The 17,123-nt window shown below is 34.7% G+C and overlaps 1 protein-coding gene and 1 long non-coding RNA gene across 2 annotated transcripts; one reads left to right on the top strand and one right to left on the bottom strand.

The window, feature by feature from the left end:
* Positions 1-5,072: 5,072 nt before the first annotated feature.
* On the bottom strand, positions 5,073-13,563 carry Ggamma30a (guanine nucleotide-binding protein subunit gamma-e). Its single transcript, XM_076909874.1, has 3 exons — positions 13,457-13,563; positions 10,953-11,119; positions 5,073-5,375 (listed from the first exon to the last, which is right to left on the bottom strand). Exons 2-3 carry the CDS (start codon positions 11,063-11,065, stop codon positions 5,270-5,272), a joined length of 219 nt encoding a protein of 72 aa, XP_076765989.1. The 5' UTR covers positions 11,066-11,119; positions 13,457-13,563; the 3' UTR covers positions 5,073-5,269.
* A 2,362-nt stretch (positions 13,564-15,925) lies between these two features.
* LOC143433051 (uncharacterized) lies at positions 15,926-16,705 on the top strand. The gene is made up of 2 exons (XR_013103090.1): positions 15,926-16,106; positions 16,300-16,705. It is a non-coding gene; the product is annotated as an uncharacterized LOC143433051 (long non-coding RNA).
* The last annotated feature ends 418 nt before the right edge of the window (positions 16,706-17,123 follow it).

Raw genomic sequence — 17,123 nt, 5'->3', positions numbered from 1 at the left:
AGAGAAATGTAGAATTATTTGTTTAATATGAGGTATGGACAAGTGTTGGTTAATCGGTAGGAGTTAGTTTCCGTTCTTGTTGGCAACGCATTTACGCTGACAACAGGGCTCAATCGGTTGCTCAGTAAATGGGAACGCGAGAGTGAAACGGAGATCCAGTGATCCACATCGACCAACTAGAACAGCGTTTCCCAACTTATACTACCTTTCAATTGAACGCCACAACTGATGTTTATCGAATCGAAATCCATTCTTTTCCCAATTTCATTTCGAATAAGGGAACAGTGTTGCTCTACTTCTCTGCTCCTGTCACCCTTTTTCAGTGATCTATTACATGCACACTTTCATTTTTTTATATCGTCAATTCGTGTAGCCTTATTTTTTATTCGTTATCCTATTCCGTATGTAGTAATGAAAACCGCCATGCGAGGAAAAATTATAATGATTTATGCTATGTTGAACGTCTATCATTTGATCTGAGGTTGCGATGCATCAGCCACGCGTGAAGACATAAGGTGTACTTACGTCAAGTCGAAAGGGTTAAATAATGGGTCTGAATTATCCCCACTATTGAGAGGGAGGTGAAGTGGCTCTCACTTTGACCTAGTCAAGTGCCTAGTGCAACCTGCCAGCAGCTTCTTTTTCACAAGACAAAAGAGAAAATACCTACTCGTTGATGAAACAAGAATAGTGGAATAACAAAACAATTTATCAAAAATTTCAATAACATACTGATAAAATTTTTCTGATTAAAATAAGACCAAACACGGTATGATTTTGGTCTTATTTACTTATTCGATATGTAATTTTTTCTTTTCACCTATTATCACTACTAGTAAAGTAATTTAAATGATGTTCCATTTTAGTCTATTCGTTTAACAAGAAAATAAAGATAAACATGTGTTAAGATTACATTAGTGTTGTTCTATAGTTAAACTCGACATAACTATACGCCATAAAATCCTCTTTATCTAAACCAGAATCATAGCTGAGCCCACAGGCTACTTCCCAGTAGATGTATACCATAAATCACTGGAAATAAAGAAACAACCAAAGGAGATTATAATAGTGATGTTGAATATCAATTTAACACCATCTGCTACACACTCCTCGTAGGTTTTCAATTGTTTCACTGAACAATTAAAAGACCTGTAATTGGTGATCAACGATCCGTGTCGTGAGCACGAAATCAGTATATATATCTCCTAATTACCAGGCAATGCCTGGAAGGCACATGACAATATCAGTCAATGACTCCTGAAGAAGTTAGCCACGATGCAATTTCGATTAGAAACGGTTAATACTAGAAACCTTAAATTGTCTGAAATCGTATTGTCGGATTTGTTTCCGTTACTTTTGCGAATTTAATATTATTCTCGAGCCATTGGAAGATGGCGCACGGATTTTACCCTTTCAATAGGCTGTTTTTCAATAGATATTCACCTCTTACTGGTCATATTCCACTCCTCTCGACTCAGCATTCGATAGTACCGCTTGCTGATCAATCTACTCGTATCCTATATTGCGCGGAGACGAAAAAATAGCTAGCAAAGGAATGCGCGTCTGATTGGTTGTGGGTCCTATACAGATCCACATTCTCTGCAATCCACAAGTGTAAAGATCAAAATACGCGTACTTCCATTATGAGTAAAATTCATGGATCACATCACACACTACTGTGAATTTCATAAACTTCAGAGAGTATCGCAGCTTTTCAACCCTTTTTTCCCCTACATCACCCCAATATTCATCTTCTCGGCTTTGCACAGAGCTTAAGTAATACTCATATATAATAGGTATATATTTAGGAAGTCTACCGTCAGAATGTATAAGAAAAATCGTCCGTAGCCTTATATAAGTAGGGAAACTACTATCTGCTTTTTATGCCCACATTCCATGCGCCATTTTTCAATGGCCCCAATACGATGCAGTACGCAAATTATGTACAAATTTGGAACTATTATATAATTGTAAGTCTACTTCTACAACAAATCCTTTGTTTCGATATTGGAATATATGTATTAATTAATAAGCATTTATGAAGGAATATATTAAACTTTAGTTTCCTTAGTCAACCGACTAGCATATATTTTCGATTCTTACTTAACATTTCTTACGTAAACGTAGAATAATTATCGTATTTTTTTAGAAAGAAATCGCCTCATCGGTTTGTTAATTATCAAAAATGTCTCCGATATTTCGTGGAAGACGATCGAAAAAAGATACCATGACCGAAGCGTATTCCCAATAATCACTAATTACTGGAAAATCAATCAGCGACTCGGATTGTCCAGTAAATCTTCTTGTGGTTATTAAAAAGTGAAAGTGATTTTAATAATTTTACTCCCCTTTTTGTCTTTGGTACGTTTCGTTCGACAACACCACAGGTACCACAGACACCACAGATATTCTTACGAAAATATAATACATTCGTTTTCCGTCTTCTTTACCCCTTTTTTCTTCGCTTGCCTGGTCTTTCACTCTTATTTCCATCGATCGCTTTTACAGATAGCTGCTTTATCGCAAATATATTTCTGAAATGCAATACAATTCCTGCACGGAGCCTTGGTCTGCTTCGTCCGACGTTTCGTTGTTGAAAATACATTCCTCTGCACACACAAACGAGCTTACAAAGTATAAAACAAACGACAAGTACTTGGACAGCAAACATTGAACTGGTACGGAATGTTGTGGGCGTTCGTCTCAATGAATGTTCAGGACGATTGGACTTCCTTTGGAGAGTTCTTCGACAATTTCTCGTCATTTCAATAGTCCCTGAAGCAATTCGAATTATATGTTATCAATACTTTATTCTTGTTTCGATTCATCTATCTGTGGTACATACAGGATGGTCCCTGCAATCAGAATTGCTTTAACAATAGTATAAATATTAATTACAGAGGAAATTGGTTCGAATTACTATCGTACACGGCCATACTGTAAAATTTGTATTATTTAAGTTTCTTTACGATTCGTTATTTTTCTTGGTTTTATAATTATCTATGTTTTATCAAGCACACATTTTGGCAGTTTTAGCTATGCAAAATGACAATTCATAGTACAAATTAATTAGAATTTCAACTTGTCAGAGTTCATAATGTATACATATATATATACACATATGATGTCGCCTATATACTCCGTACAATATAAATATCGATGTTTATCTAATTTACAGGTGCAAATGTTTCAAATATTTAAGTTCATTGACGTATTTTTCTGAAATTAATAACAATCAAAATGAATTAAAATAAAGCATCGTATAAGCGTAATTTGTAAATTATCATAAATACATGTGTTAATGAAATATATGCTACGAATAAGACGAGATACAAAAATTATATTCTAAGGTTCTTATGTTTCAGATAATTGAAACAGCTTTGAAAATAGTGTATTTTTTATTGACATATCATTTTCTTCTTCCAAGTTTCTCCTTAAAAATTGTTCATACTTTCGTAAGTGTGAAAAATATTCAAGATATCAACAATAAAACACATTATATTTATTTAATACTATACTTATTAGAAAGAGAAATATATCAACAATAATAATTTTAATTGAATAAATATAGAACTAAAATAGATACTGACTACTTTGGTTAAAAGTGAAAATACTGCGTTCAAAAGACTGTATTCAAGACATTATGTTCCACAAAGACACATGTCTGTAAACTCTTAACCGTGTTTTGGTCTTCACAATTTGCTTGACCTAACCATATTCCAATTTGTTTAAAAAAATTTCCCAATTCCAAGAAAAATACAACTTCAACGTAAAATTGTATATATTATAAATAATAACATAAATAAGCCCCTCGTATTTATCAGAAAATTAAGAAATCCTTTGATGAGAAGAAGAACACAATTAGGTCGAACACGAAGGCCGCAACAGGGCAAGGAAGCAAAGATTATGAAATCGCGCAATAGAAAGGACGAAAAGAGGACACGAAGCAGCATACAATAATCTCCATTAAACGATATGTGAATATATTATATTTTCGTAAGAAATTCGCAGAAATATGCATAGCGTATCAATCGTATGATATATGATATAACGTGTGTACATATAATGACGTTAGATTACATTGTGTACTTAAATAATCCTTACACGGTATAATGAACGATTCAAAAAAGTTTGTCATGACATTAGATTTAAATTGCACATGATGTGTATTACCGACGCATAACACATATTCGATCAAAACGAATGGAATCGAATAAGAACTGATATCAGAACTTATCCAGAATTCGGAACTCGGAACGACGAGTAGACAGAAGCGCGCATTTTGGAGCGGAGTCCCTTTTACGTCGTTTCGCCCGCTCAATTCGTTTCGTCCCCTGGCTCGATTAAATCGATTCAATTTTCGCCGTCCGTGTTTTCCTTTCCATGCCCTTACTTTTATGAAACCCTCGGACAGATTAGATCGCCGTTCGCACCCTTCGCTCGCGCTGATAGAAAAGGAGAGCGAGACGGTTAAAAAGAAGAAGGAACCGAAGAAAAAGAGACACGGAGACAGAGAGGCAAAGAGAGAGAGAGAGTGTGAGAGAGAGAAAGAGAGAGAGAGAGAGAGAGAGAGAACGACAGACGCACGAGGTGAAAGTTTAAGCAATTAATATCGATATACAGTACATTTTCGCGTCTCTGTGAGTCGTCGCACAAATCGATCGAGGCACGGCCAGAGCGAAGACCACATCTCGAGATATAGTCCGAGGTTCAATCCGAAAGCCACGGTGATTAGAAAGACGAAGAAAGTCGAGCTAAAACACGCCGCTCGTTTCGTTTGCATGTTGAAACGGGAAAGTTACTGCGAACAGGTGACTGCGAAGAATTAGATCGTTGAATTATTAGCTCTAGCTAGTTTGACTCCGCTTCGCGTCAACCTCGCTTCTTCCGCCATTTTCCTAGCTCCTCCTTCATCCAGGATTTCATCCAGCTTCCATCGCTTGCGCCCGACTCTTCTCCCTCATCTTCTCCTCCTCCTCCTTCTTCCTCGTGATAATTGCTCTTCATCTGTCATACGTCTCTTTCTTCTTTTCTCCTTATACCTTTCCACGTTCCTTTTCCTTTTACATCAGTGTGTTTTTGGTTTTTTTCTTTTTTTTACTTGTTTGTGTCTTTCATTTGGTTTTACTTAGTCTCGCTGGTTTAAATTTAAACGTGAATTTAAACGCGGCTAAACGATCCGCCTCCTACTCGATTCGATTCGGATGGTACTCGCTCAGATGCTTCCTAGCCTCTTCTCCTTCTCGTCCCCTGCGGTTCTACGTCTTGATTACATGATTATGCATTTGCCCCTCTCGGCCCAGGGATTGTTCTTCTTGTCAGGCGCGTGTATCAATGGGTCAGTTTTCTCATTCTCTTCCACGTACTCCCTCATCCTGGAAACAAGTAGATCGTCTACAAGATCGACACACTAAATGTTCTCACTCGGTTACGTTTTCAATGAATATCGAAGTTTACCACTGGAACAATGTTTGATACGATTAGACAAATATCTTAAAAAATTGTCTATTTTTAATGTAATTTCAGTATTAAATAAAAGTAATGAAGTTGGAAGAAGCAAACTCATTTTTTGTATTTAATTTAGTATCTCAAATTAATCACTTTTCTTCGTGTAGTTATTAATAACAGCACTTACATTCACGAGTAACACTTCTGTGATGTCATTTATAATCAATTTTCGAGTTAAACGTGAAATTCACAAGAAAAGTGAGATTCTTATTACAATCTTCAGAGTCGATAGTAAATATCTATAAAGCATTGTATATTGTTCGTAAGATATACCAGAAATTTATCTGGAAGCTGTAAATAAAGTACTGGACACACAATAGCAACGTTGGTGAAACACAGGATCGTTGTAAACGTAACAAGGTTGCAAGCGATGCAAAGAAAAGTGCAACGAGGAACGAATAGTTGGCCGTTTCGCCGCGAAGGCTCGGTGAAAGGAACTCGGATACTCTGGCCGATTTTGCGTTCAAGGAGAATTCTGGGTTTCGAAGGTTTGTAGCTGCTCGATCGCGATCGGCCAATTTTTCGTATTTCCATGGTAAACGTCTCCAAACAAATATAGTTACGCAGTACCACTCAAAAGTATGCGGACAATTATTTTTATAACAATATAGTACACGGTATTTTTTTGTTTATTACAATAATGTTAAGCTTGTTACTTAAACAATTACAACTTATCATCTCCCTCCATAGGATCAAAAGAAAATTATAAGTATTGTCATTAGTGAACGATTTGCCATTAATTTACATATCTCGATGATATCTGTGCACTCATTACTACGAGTCATGTAAAGTTCTGAATTTATGAGCGTAGTTTTACCTCCGAATTGCAACCAGCTTACGTAATGGTGTCTATACTTTGTGTGAGGTCGGTCTAGGTTCCCTCTTAATAAATGCAGTGAAATTTTAGTGCAATGAAAAAAAGAAATTAAAGTTATATCAAGACCGGTTAATGTTGTTTTCTCTATTGAAAAATAAAACTGGTAGATTTACGTCTTTCGTTTATAAAAGATTATCCATCAACTTGTCAAAAATGCATACCAGGAATTAATAAATCACTGTCCCTTAGATATAAATACCAAATGTATATGAAATTGACACTTCCACTTTTTAAACTGTTACTTTGTATTTTATCAGTATCAATTCTGTTAATGATTTGATACTACAATTCAATCGTAGGATTTATGCAATTCTCTGATTGCGATGAATTCATCTCCAACGTTTAAATGTTTCTAAACTTTTATTCTCTTCATTAAAAGTGAATGTGGGTTAACGACCTGTTGTTGTTGGAGCAGGTTGCTTTTCGTCCTTCATAGCTTCAATAGCCCCTTTACCAATTAAAATGCTTTCAAAATACGTGAAATTCCTTACTTCATTACTGATCAGGGTTTTTCAGCAAATATTTCATATATATTAAAAAAAGACTTACTAAAACAGCTTAGTGAAAGAACTTAATACAAAAGGTACATGTATAGATATACTATTTGAAAGGTTTCTGCATGGACACTTTAACCACATATCGATCTCCGTCATCGTGGAACATTTGAGTAATTAACTCAAATAATAGGAAAAATATTGAAATGTTGATAGATAATTAAAAAACTATGGAAAAAGGAACAAAATCAATTATGAGCGATAACTATGAATGCATGAACTACTCTGTTTTCCTCATCTTCTCAAGGAAGATAAAATCATTCGTCCTATTTACGAAAAGTACCCTACATAAAAAATATAGACGTTATTGGTATAACTCTCCTCGTTGGGAGTCGGTTTGATCGAAAGGATAGATTTGAACATCGAAGACAATGCCGCTTCTTCCCAGATTTTTCAAAGCATGCGCGAGGGCAGAAATGGCGCCGTGCAGGATTTAAGATGGAGAACGTTCGATATTAGGTGCACGACGCGGCGGCGCGGGCAAAAGATTAGCCCGGTCGGTAAGTGAGGAAGAAAAAATGGGAGATACCTTTCACTTCGGCGCTCTCCAAGTAGCTGACCGCGGAAATTTTTCGTTTTTGCGAACGATTCCCGTCGAAAACCGCAGAACGGGACAACGACGTTGCTCGAACACGGTTCCGCGTTCGTTCCGCAACGCCGTGCAACTTTCCATATGTTATCAAACACGCGGCCCGCGCCTTGTTACAGAAGAGCCCCTATGATTGTTTCCGATTATTAGACTCAACCTAATTGCGTGCGTGTATTTAAACGAACCCATGATCAATGCCGCTTCTGTTGCTTATTTGTCAATTTGTTTGAACGTGTCATATACTGATAATTGCCGTTGTTACACACGTTTATGTCGCTGTTTACACGTTCTACTTGTGTTATTTACTTCTCCAATGTTTGCATATACACCCGGAGGATTAAGAGAATTGTCATTACTGTGTCTATGTATATACCAAATGTATCATGCATACTAAAATAATACATGGTATATACTATAGCGTGAGTGTCACAAATATTGAAATATATTTATTTTTATTACATTTCTTATACTTGTATATTTATTACAATTAAATTTTAAGTTATAATAGATAAATCTATCCATTTTTTAAAATTTTATCGTTTGTTATAATACAGCAAGTAATATCAATGTACAGTAGTAAAGCCGCTAATTTCATCTAGTTCGTGATAAAAATCTTCTCTTCTATGCATATACCATATAATATATATCTTGAATAATCAGACAAATTGACGATAGTTAAATCATTAGAGAGAAACAATCCTGATAAACATCGGAAGCGAATAACGTATTATTCAATGAACGACAGCAGCAAGTAGAATGAGAAAGCGTAAGAGGCGGCGGGCACGGAGCCGGAAAAGAAAATGAAAGTGAACTTCCCAAGAAAAGAACGATCCATTCCAAGTAAAACGGTAGATAGACATGGGTGTTCGTTACAATAAAGAACGAATAAATTATGACGATGATCGAACTCGAATAAGTACGACGAAACTCATCAATATTGTCGTTGATTTATTAGAGAATATCTAGGCGCCTAGAACTTCCTCGCAATGTAGGTAATTTTAATATTAATGCAATCTGTTGCTTGTTAATTACTTTTTTGCACCAGAAGTTTGGGAGAAGTTTGGCATATTCTATTTTTTCTTTGGATCTACTTATGTTTCAGTGCTTGCAAAAAGCCTGAATCCTAAACTTCTTTTATTATACCTTTGATGGAAATGCGATGCATCGATAGAAGTACGATCGTGTAATAATTATGGTGACTTTTATCGCACATAAATCTTTACTCTAATAAGATATTTTCGAAATACCCAACACTTTTCGTTTACAAATGTACAAACATGGCAATACGAGAAAGTCTGTATACCAAACAATCGTTTGTGTACTTTCCTCCAATCTATATAATAGTAGTTCTCTGCTATCTTTGAACAAAAGGCTGATAATTCAATAACGGAATGAACCAATTTTCATTAGCGAATGACAGAATTCCAGTGCAGCAATCGATGCATTTGCATGATTCAATTGATATGCGCACACTCTTTGAACGTCTAAAAGTAATCAGTTCGCGTACATATATGTGATTAACGGACACTCCACGTCCAAGGAGATCCTGTCCCAACGTGTAATATATGGAACGCCGGTGTAATTTAGCCTTGAATGTCGATTACTACGGTATATAACAACGTGTTGCGGTACACCAAGCCAGGCCACACGATACCGATTATGTCGTCATCTACGTCTCGCGTTCCTCAATTTGTCTAGGAAACGACTTCTTCGATCATGTTTTCTAAACAACTTTCATACGGTACCGGACAATTGTTTCAATCGAGTCAATTCAACCTATAGCCATTACAGAATTCCTATATACCGATATATGCTATTCTATTGTGAATTGAACGAGTTACCCTTAACTCGATGCCAGGAATCAAATGTTCTATACAATCTTTCGATGGAAAATATTTGCAGAATAATTTACTTGAAATGTAGATAGTGTGTAAGTTACTCTAATGATATTGTTAAACTTGTCACGCCATTAACCACATCATGACGCTACCCACCCTTATAACGATGCATCTGGGAGCTGCTCGAACTTCAAAGACCTTTTTGAGATACACCTAAACATTTCTATTATTCTTTTTTATGAAATGAAAATTATCTAATATCTTACAAATCCTATAAGGACGCATTCGTAGCATCAAAAATATTGATTAAATAGAACCATAAAATTTGTTTAGTAGTACGGAAGGCGCCATCAGATATCACCGAGCGTTTCAACGCGAATATATGCTTGAACATTACACCCCCTGCAATGAGATATCACGTTCATCAATAGCCTATTATGTAGATACCGAAATGTATAATTTCAATTTTGCGAAACCAACAAATGCATTAGTTTCCTCTTAAAATATCCAGCTTTCCATATGTGCAACAAAGCACGGCCACACAATGTACTTTAAATATCTTTATAATTAAAACTAGCTTTAGAAGTAAAACAAATCCGGATTTTAATACAAAAATACCAGAATATAATACTGCATAACTGTTGTACCAAATAATTTGCTTTGAAAAAGAATAATCCCCTCTAAATCAACGTTAAAATAGGCAGAATAGTAAAAAGATAAAAAATTGTATAAATGTCACCTGAATTAGAACTAATTGTCTAAAAGTTGTGAAAATTATCAAGATATAAACGAAAATATATTATTCACTATTAGAAGCTTTCTACTAATACTCCTAATAATATTTTGAAAACAATCGTACAGTCTAGTTTTATGAATGCAATATATGTGTATTGTGCTTACTGTATTTATCCATGCTATTTGTTTAAATTGTTTTTAAATGATCACGTGAAAACGGTAGAAACTTCGTGATGTACACCTTCTATAAAAACCACCCTAGTGAGTCCTCCTCTTTTATAAATCCTGAGCCATTTTTAACGTCACCTATACACCGAATCCATTAAAGAACAGCGAAACATCTGACAGAACACTTTGAGGCAAGGAAAGAAAATACTAAATAAGGTATTCAATTTGACAGACATGCACAATTAGTAACCAAATAACTAACACAAATACATTAAAAAATGACGAGAAAGAAGCGGAAGAATCCATTAAATATAACAAACCAGTGGTAGGGAGAAATAGAGCAATGCTACTAATATAACACCCACACCGATAAGCGTAAAACAGAAAAAGGATAAACACAACAGGATTGCATATTCATCACCACGGGAAATACAAAGGAAATCGAAGGAAACGAAGTATACTCCAAAAGTAATCGGTGAGCACACACATAATACGAGATAGATGGAGTTGCTGGACCAGCAACGCGAAGCATCCTCGGCGTGCATTAGAGAATCCGTTAAATAAGATAGAAACTAGAAAAAAAAATATCAGGTGAAAATAACAAGTTACAGGAACGACCGACGTAAACTAGGCTTGGAAGGGGACAGGAAGGGGCGGGGGCAAGAAGAGGTTAATGCACTTACGCGACAATACTCTTCGATAGAAGCCACCGTTCCATACCGGCTTGATACTTCATGTTCTCGATCTGCTTCTTCAATGCGTCCTTGTCCATGTTGGCGAGTACACTGGGGTCCATGGTTATAGCCGCGCCTCCCTTTTGCCAGATAAGAGCCGAATAGCGCTTGCGCCTCTGCGAAAAATCAATAGAACCGACATTCCCATGTATGGAAACTCCTGTTATTGGAACACCAAACCTACGTCATAGACTGGCAAAAGGAAATTCGATTCTACGAAGAAAAGTGCACGAACTTTTTCCTTCTAGTGATCCGCAATCGTTCTTGATTCGCTTGCATATGACGATCACGCTCATGTCTGCCACGAATCGGTATGCGGTTTTGTTATTGGGAATACATTTGGTACCTTTGTATTATGGAGATCTGGGAAACTGGTACTGACCTCGGATGCCTCAGAAAAATGTTTAACAAAGGGTTGGAAAATTGTAGTTTATCGAGAAAATTTTATTAGAATACTTTCGTTTATTAAGATTTGTGTCCTATACTTCTTGAGTTAGACAAGATGCTATCATTAATAAGTAGTGAACTTTGGCAATGATTGTTTTTCGTCAAATATAATTATGAAGAATGGTAATTATTGTTATACTTTTGCATATGTGGCAAGATAGTAAAAAAAGTAAATCCTGACAAATAATTCAAAAATTCATATTTTTATTACACCTCGTCATTGTTCACTAATTTGTTTACCTTGAGAAAATTATTAAAGATTACCATCGAATTCGTGTCTGAAGACGTTTAATGCACGTGCTGACAAATTATCGGCAAATCTAACTTAAAACCAATGGTTGCCAAGTCAATGGTCTGTTTACCAAACAACGAAAACAGTCCTTTCTGTGAGAAACCATAGATCGTGATGGAAACTGTATATATTGCGAGAACTTTAGGAAGAAATTGCAATTAAATCCAAAATAATCGAGAGTATCTAGTCCAAAACTCAACGTCCATCACAAGAAAATCGTGCTTTCTATTTAAGGGCGCATAGAGGGTGCGTTGTACTATGAGTTACTTGAATCAAACGAAGCAATCACAGAAGATTCCTACAGATACCAGCTGCTTCATCCGAAAATAAGTAACTGCAACAAAAGCGATCACTTATAGATAAAGAAAATCGCTAACGAAATTGCTCTATGACAGTGCTAGATCTTGCGTTATAGATATAATTGACCAAGAACGTAGTGTTGGGTGGAATCGTTTTTACATGTGGCACACCCACAGGTTTATCAGATTTTTAGATGTACTTCTTAATCAACGCAAAACGACTTATCTGAGATACTAGCTCGAAAATATTACCTGAAGTACAGAAATAAATTGATAAAATTTTATCAAACTGGCAAATTCCTTTTCGTACGGAAACCTATAGTTGGTCAGAACGATAGTAAAACATTACTAAACAGAGGCGATTATATTTAAATTTGAGTAAATTTTTCCTGTTGGTAGAAATAAATATTGAATTTAACACAATAAATGGCTCATTCATTGATACTAGTACAAATATGCTGATAAATAACAAAAAGAAGCAACCAATAATATCAGACAATTTTGTATTTCGTCAGTTTAATATTATAAATTGTGCATATATGTTAAAACGTGGTAAAAAAATAGAAGAATCCTTAAAAAAGTTTTATAAGCTTTAGCGATCTGTGTATACCTTTAGCTGCAGCGACATCATGTCTGTGACTTTTATGTTATAGTTATATATATTGTAAATTAACTTGTAAAATAATTGTTTTTGTATTTATCTATATATGCCACTTAACAAAATAAAGAAATTGTAAATTAAATTATATTCCTTTCAGTAAAGTATCATCTATATAGAAATACAACTCTACATATTTACAAAACTAAATTTTTTGAAGGCACATTTCGTGCTGCAAAATATAATTATAAAATTAATTTATTGTTCTGCTTGATTGTTTCATTATCGTTGTCCATAACCATTATTGCATTACGTGTCTATATGATATATCCGTTCGAAAATCGAAATTTTACATAAAAAATCTCACTACACGAATTGTATTTTATATCTTTTATATCTTTATTTTAACATAAATTATCTGCAAAAGATTACTTACTACTATAAATCACATCATTTGCAATTAGTTGCCTAAACCTTCGTTTTCTCTTCGAGTAGTTTCTTAAAAACCGACCCACGTACAACTAACTTCCGTTAAAGCTAAAAATAGTACCATCTAAACAATTTGTGCTACAAACTACCATCCAAAAATTTTCTGACACTTTTTTAAAATAGCTCCGCAAACTCATATCCTCGTACACATAAATATAAACGTTAGCTAAATGGGCATTTGTGGTTTCTAATAGAAATAATAATCATTAACGGCCTACATTCACCTATAGGAATACCGTTTTACGTCTCATTTCGGCTCATAAAGTCGAATCAGGACATATTTTTCGTTATGATAATTTCTAGAACTGTTCTTGATACTTGAACTTACCCAATAAGTGGTTTCACGATGGACACGTGTTACGGGAAGTCTGTCGAATAGCCGCAGCTGAATATTAGAGAGTAGCACTCACCTTGCCGGAGGTCGGAGAAGTTCTGAGATGCACTGACTCTTGGTAGGTTTCTCGATTCGCTTACGGAAGCCTCAACAAAACTCGACAATCTAATTTACAGATGATTTACCCGTCGATATCTTGAATCATTGTTGTCATTGGAATATTCTTCGTCGAACGTTCGGTTGTACCTCAGCCGGAATGAATAAACTGATCGTGTTAACATTCCTCTTGATCTGGATGTACGTTCAATCGCTGCCAATTTCTTACCACACCGAGAGAAGTGAACTTTCTGCAAAAACAAAGACAAAATAATGTTATATTTATATACAATCGTTATTATTAATACATACCTATTTATTAGATATTTATATAATTTTTGCTTTTGATAACATTGTCTATATACTTCTTTTCTTAAGACTCTAAACGTATTTTATGACTAAGTTATAAATAAATAAATATTGAATTGTTCAAAAAGTACACAAACTACTTTGAAAATGTTTTTCTTTCAACATTAAAGTTTTTGTACATTATTTTTAATTTTTTATTGCAATTAATATAACGCGATCTTACTTCACTTGTAAACAATTCTCGTCTTAATAGACTTATCAATTACTGCTGATCGATGTTCAGTAATACAAGCTTCTTACTAAATTTGCTAACAAGATCGGCAAGAGCTATTTGTAAAACCTACCAAATCAGGAATGAATGCGGTACAGCAATTTTTTTTTTAATCGATACATCTTATCGATATTATCCAACTTGTCCGTTTGCAATTTAAATCACAGACGCGGTGTAAGATGCACCCATCATCATTGACAATGAGTGAAGCGTATAATAGATTCGATCATTTTACGAGACTTTTCTGAAATAGCGATCGTATAAGAATAATTTTACTTGTTTCTTTGCAAAATTGAAAATGGATTTCAAACTTAAGCCTACGATAACACGCAGTCTTTACCACACTAATATTTTAGAAATCGCGATCTGTCGAAAACGTTACCAAGGAACCAAGTCCATCGAACTTGGAAGTGACTACGCAAAGAGCCATCCTTAACGTTTTAATTTAACCTCTGTCATGTACATTCTCGACTGTCTAATTCTACGAGAGATAAAAAGTAACGACACGTTCGAAGGCCTTCCCCACCACATTCTGAAGATAAATCGGTCAGTGCGCTAAGGAAAACTCACTGTGCCATCCATTTTACCACAGGAGAACCATTCATCATCGCGTTCACCGAGGTAGCATCTCCTCCATCTACAATTGGAGAAGAGCAGCAACTGCAGACGAAACCTAAAAATACTAATAGGGCTAAAGGACCAAGTATACTGATCTACCGACTCTAAAACGATTCCTACCTGACAGTGGAGAACACAGAGTCAACAACTAGCTGGAGCAACTGTGGATCCAGGCTTTCCCTCTGAAAGAGGACACCCATGCACATAATCTTGTCTATCATAACTATGTAGAAATGTTCTCGTAGATCAAACTGCAAACAGCTCAAGAATTCGCTCCAGGAGAGGCCCTGAATTTTAATTCTCCTGACGACCTACTGCAGGACTACTGTCTACTCTTGGTAAATCACGTACAGCATGACCTCGCTTAGCTACTAGTATAATGACCGCTTCGGAAAACCTTGGTTCAGGGACATAATAATGTCACACACCGTTATCGTTACATCCCAGAACCATTCGGTTTCTTCCACGGCATTCATGATGAGATCGATCCTCAGTTGGGTTTAGTTTATAACATAGCCATTCTCAGGACTTTCTCATCCAGGCATTTAAGCGCTCATACTTGGTAGATGAAATCCATTGAGAACTGAAAAGGCATTTAGCTGAAATATCTATTAGGATGTATTGACGATCCGATAATATTTTATATTCCGCTACTTTCTATTCTATAAGCATACAATATTCTACTTCCTCTGTAACAATGCGTACAGTATTCTATTTGAAGAAGAATATTTAGCAAAAATAACAGTTTGATTTCTGCGCAGTCTGAAATAGACTTAAGTGGTAGTTTTATGTGAATTAGAATTCTGAATGATATTGAAAGATATACATTTCTTTTTATCAAAGTTAAGCTATCTAAGCAAATGAGATCAAGAACCGCGATACACGTGGTAACGCTTTGGCGCAAAATAAAAAAATCTCTGACGAGCTAGCATCCAACTTATGTACATTAGAAATCAGCATGCGGTTAGCAACAAACAACCGTTATTGTTGATTTTATATATAAATGAGTTCAGTTGAAGATAAGACTTCTAAATGATAACATAAGCAGTAATAGAAGTTATAAATTTATCCATTAAATCCCGCCACAAAAGGAGGGGCATATGCCATCTAGTGTAGAATATGAGAATTAAAATTCCCAGAGACCTCTTAAGAAATACGAGAGTACTAACTCTATGTTCATCATTCTATTTGAGATCCTACCATTAAGCAATTCTGTGGTTGTACTGCTACATAGTTCGAATACTTCTTGTAAACAATCAAAACAAGTGAAAGTATATCTTCAAAAATAAAAATTACAATGGAAAGTCCTGTAAAATTTGTAAAGAATATTTATCACGATCCTTTTAAATGGTATGTTTGTAACAAGTTTTCCTTCATCTCATTCATAACCTTTTAGCTTTTGAATATTTTGTCGGCATCGAACCTCGTGCAGTGAGATATTCTCGTGACACAATATTTATTAAAATCTGCGATTATGTTTTCAATGTAATTGAACAGTAGTGAAATATGTTTAAAATATTTATATGTAATCCTTTGTTTACAGGTCGGTAGTTAAAAGCATCGGATTATTCATATTAGGTGTAAAGATTGCTATTGAATGTAAAGGAATGAATCTCATGCCACCAATTTCTTAAAACTTGAATGATAAGAGAACAAAAAATACACACATTGTTAATATTGTAATTTTCATATGAATTTTATCATTTCAATATAGAACAAATAATGATAAAAAAGGTAAAATGTACATGAATATTCCATACTCCCTTATTCATTTATTGATTGAATATATATACTATCACAATCAAATGCATATATTTTAAAGAAATTGTAAATAATTAAACAGAAATAATTGAAAATGTTAGAAAATGTAGAAATTATGAAATAAAGAAAAAGTGTGTATGCATGTTATTTCATTTTGACATGTATATGTACATTAATTGAAAACCAAATTTTATCATTTATATACTTATTAAATTATGTATTTTTCTTCAGTTTCCTAATATTGTCATATATATATAAAATCGTTTTTTCCAATCAGTCGTAAAATATTTTACAGAATAAAATTAATTGATTTTTATTTTACTTCTCTATTAATGTTCATTATATTATATTGCAAATAGAAAATAATTATTAAAGTTAACATTATTTGCGTGCGACCAGTTTGAGCACTTTTTATAGAGATGGCGCCAGGGGTTCGAGAGTAAGGTCAGCAGCATCTGTCTTGCTCTTTCCTATAGCTTTCTTGTATATCTTTCTCTCTCTTACCTCTAAAGCGGGAGATATAATTTATATTATTCTTTCTATTCAATGAAAATTAAGGAATTTCTTAATTTAATAACAAATTTATTGCTCTTTGCAATATTGTTT

Source organism: Xylocopa sonorina, chromosome 2 (genome assembly GCF_050948175.1).
Source record: "Xylocopa sonorina isolate GNS202 chromosome 2, iyXylSono1_principal, whole genome shotgun sequence".
NCBI lineage: Eukaryota > Metazoa > Arthropoda > Insecta > Hymenoptera > Apidae > Xylocopa > Xylocopa sonorina.
Note: the sequence above shows the minus strand (reverse complement) of the source record. Positions and strands in the feature narration are given on the sequence as shown.

Excerpts from the sequence above, each read along its gene's own strand:
- Ggamma30a (XM_076909874.1), bottom strand. The coding sequence starts at position 11,065 with ATGGACCCCAGTGTACTCGCCAACATGGACAAGGACGCATTGAAGAAG. Across the intron at positions 5,376-10,952 it reads CTATCGAAGAGTATTGTCGC|GATGAGGGAGTACGTGGAAG; the intron begins GTAAGTGCATTA and ends ACTTGTTTCCAG.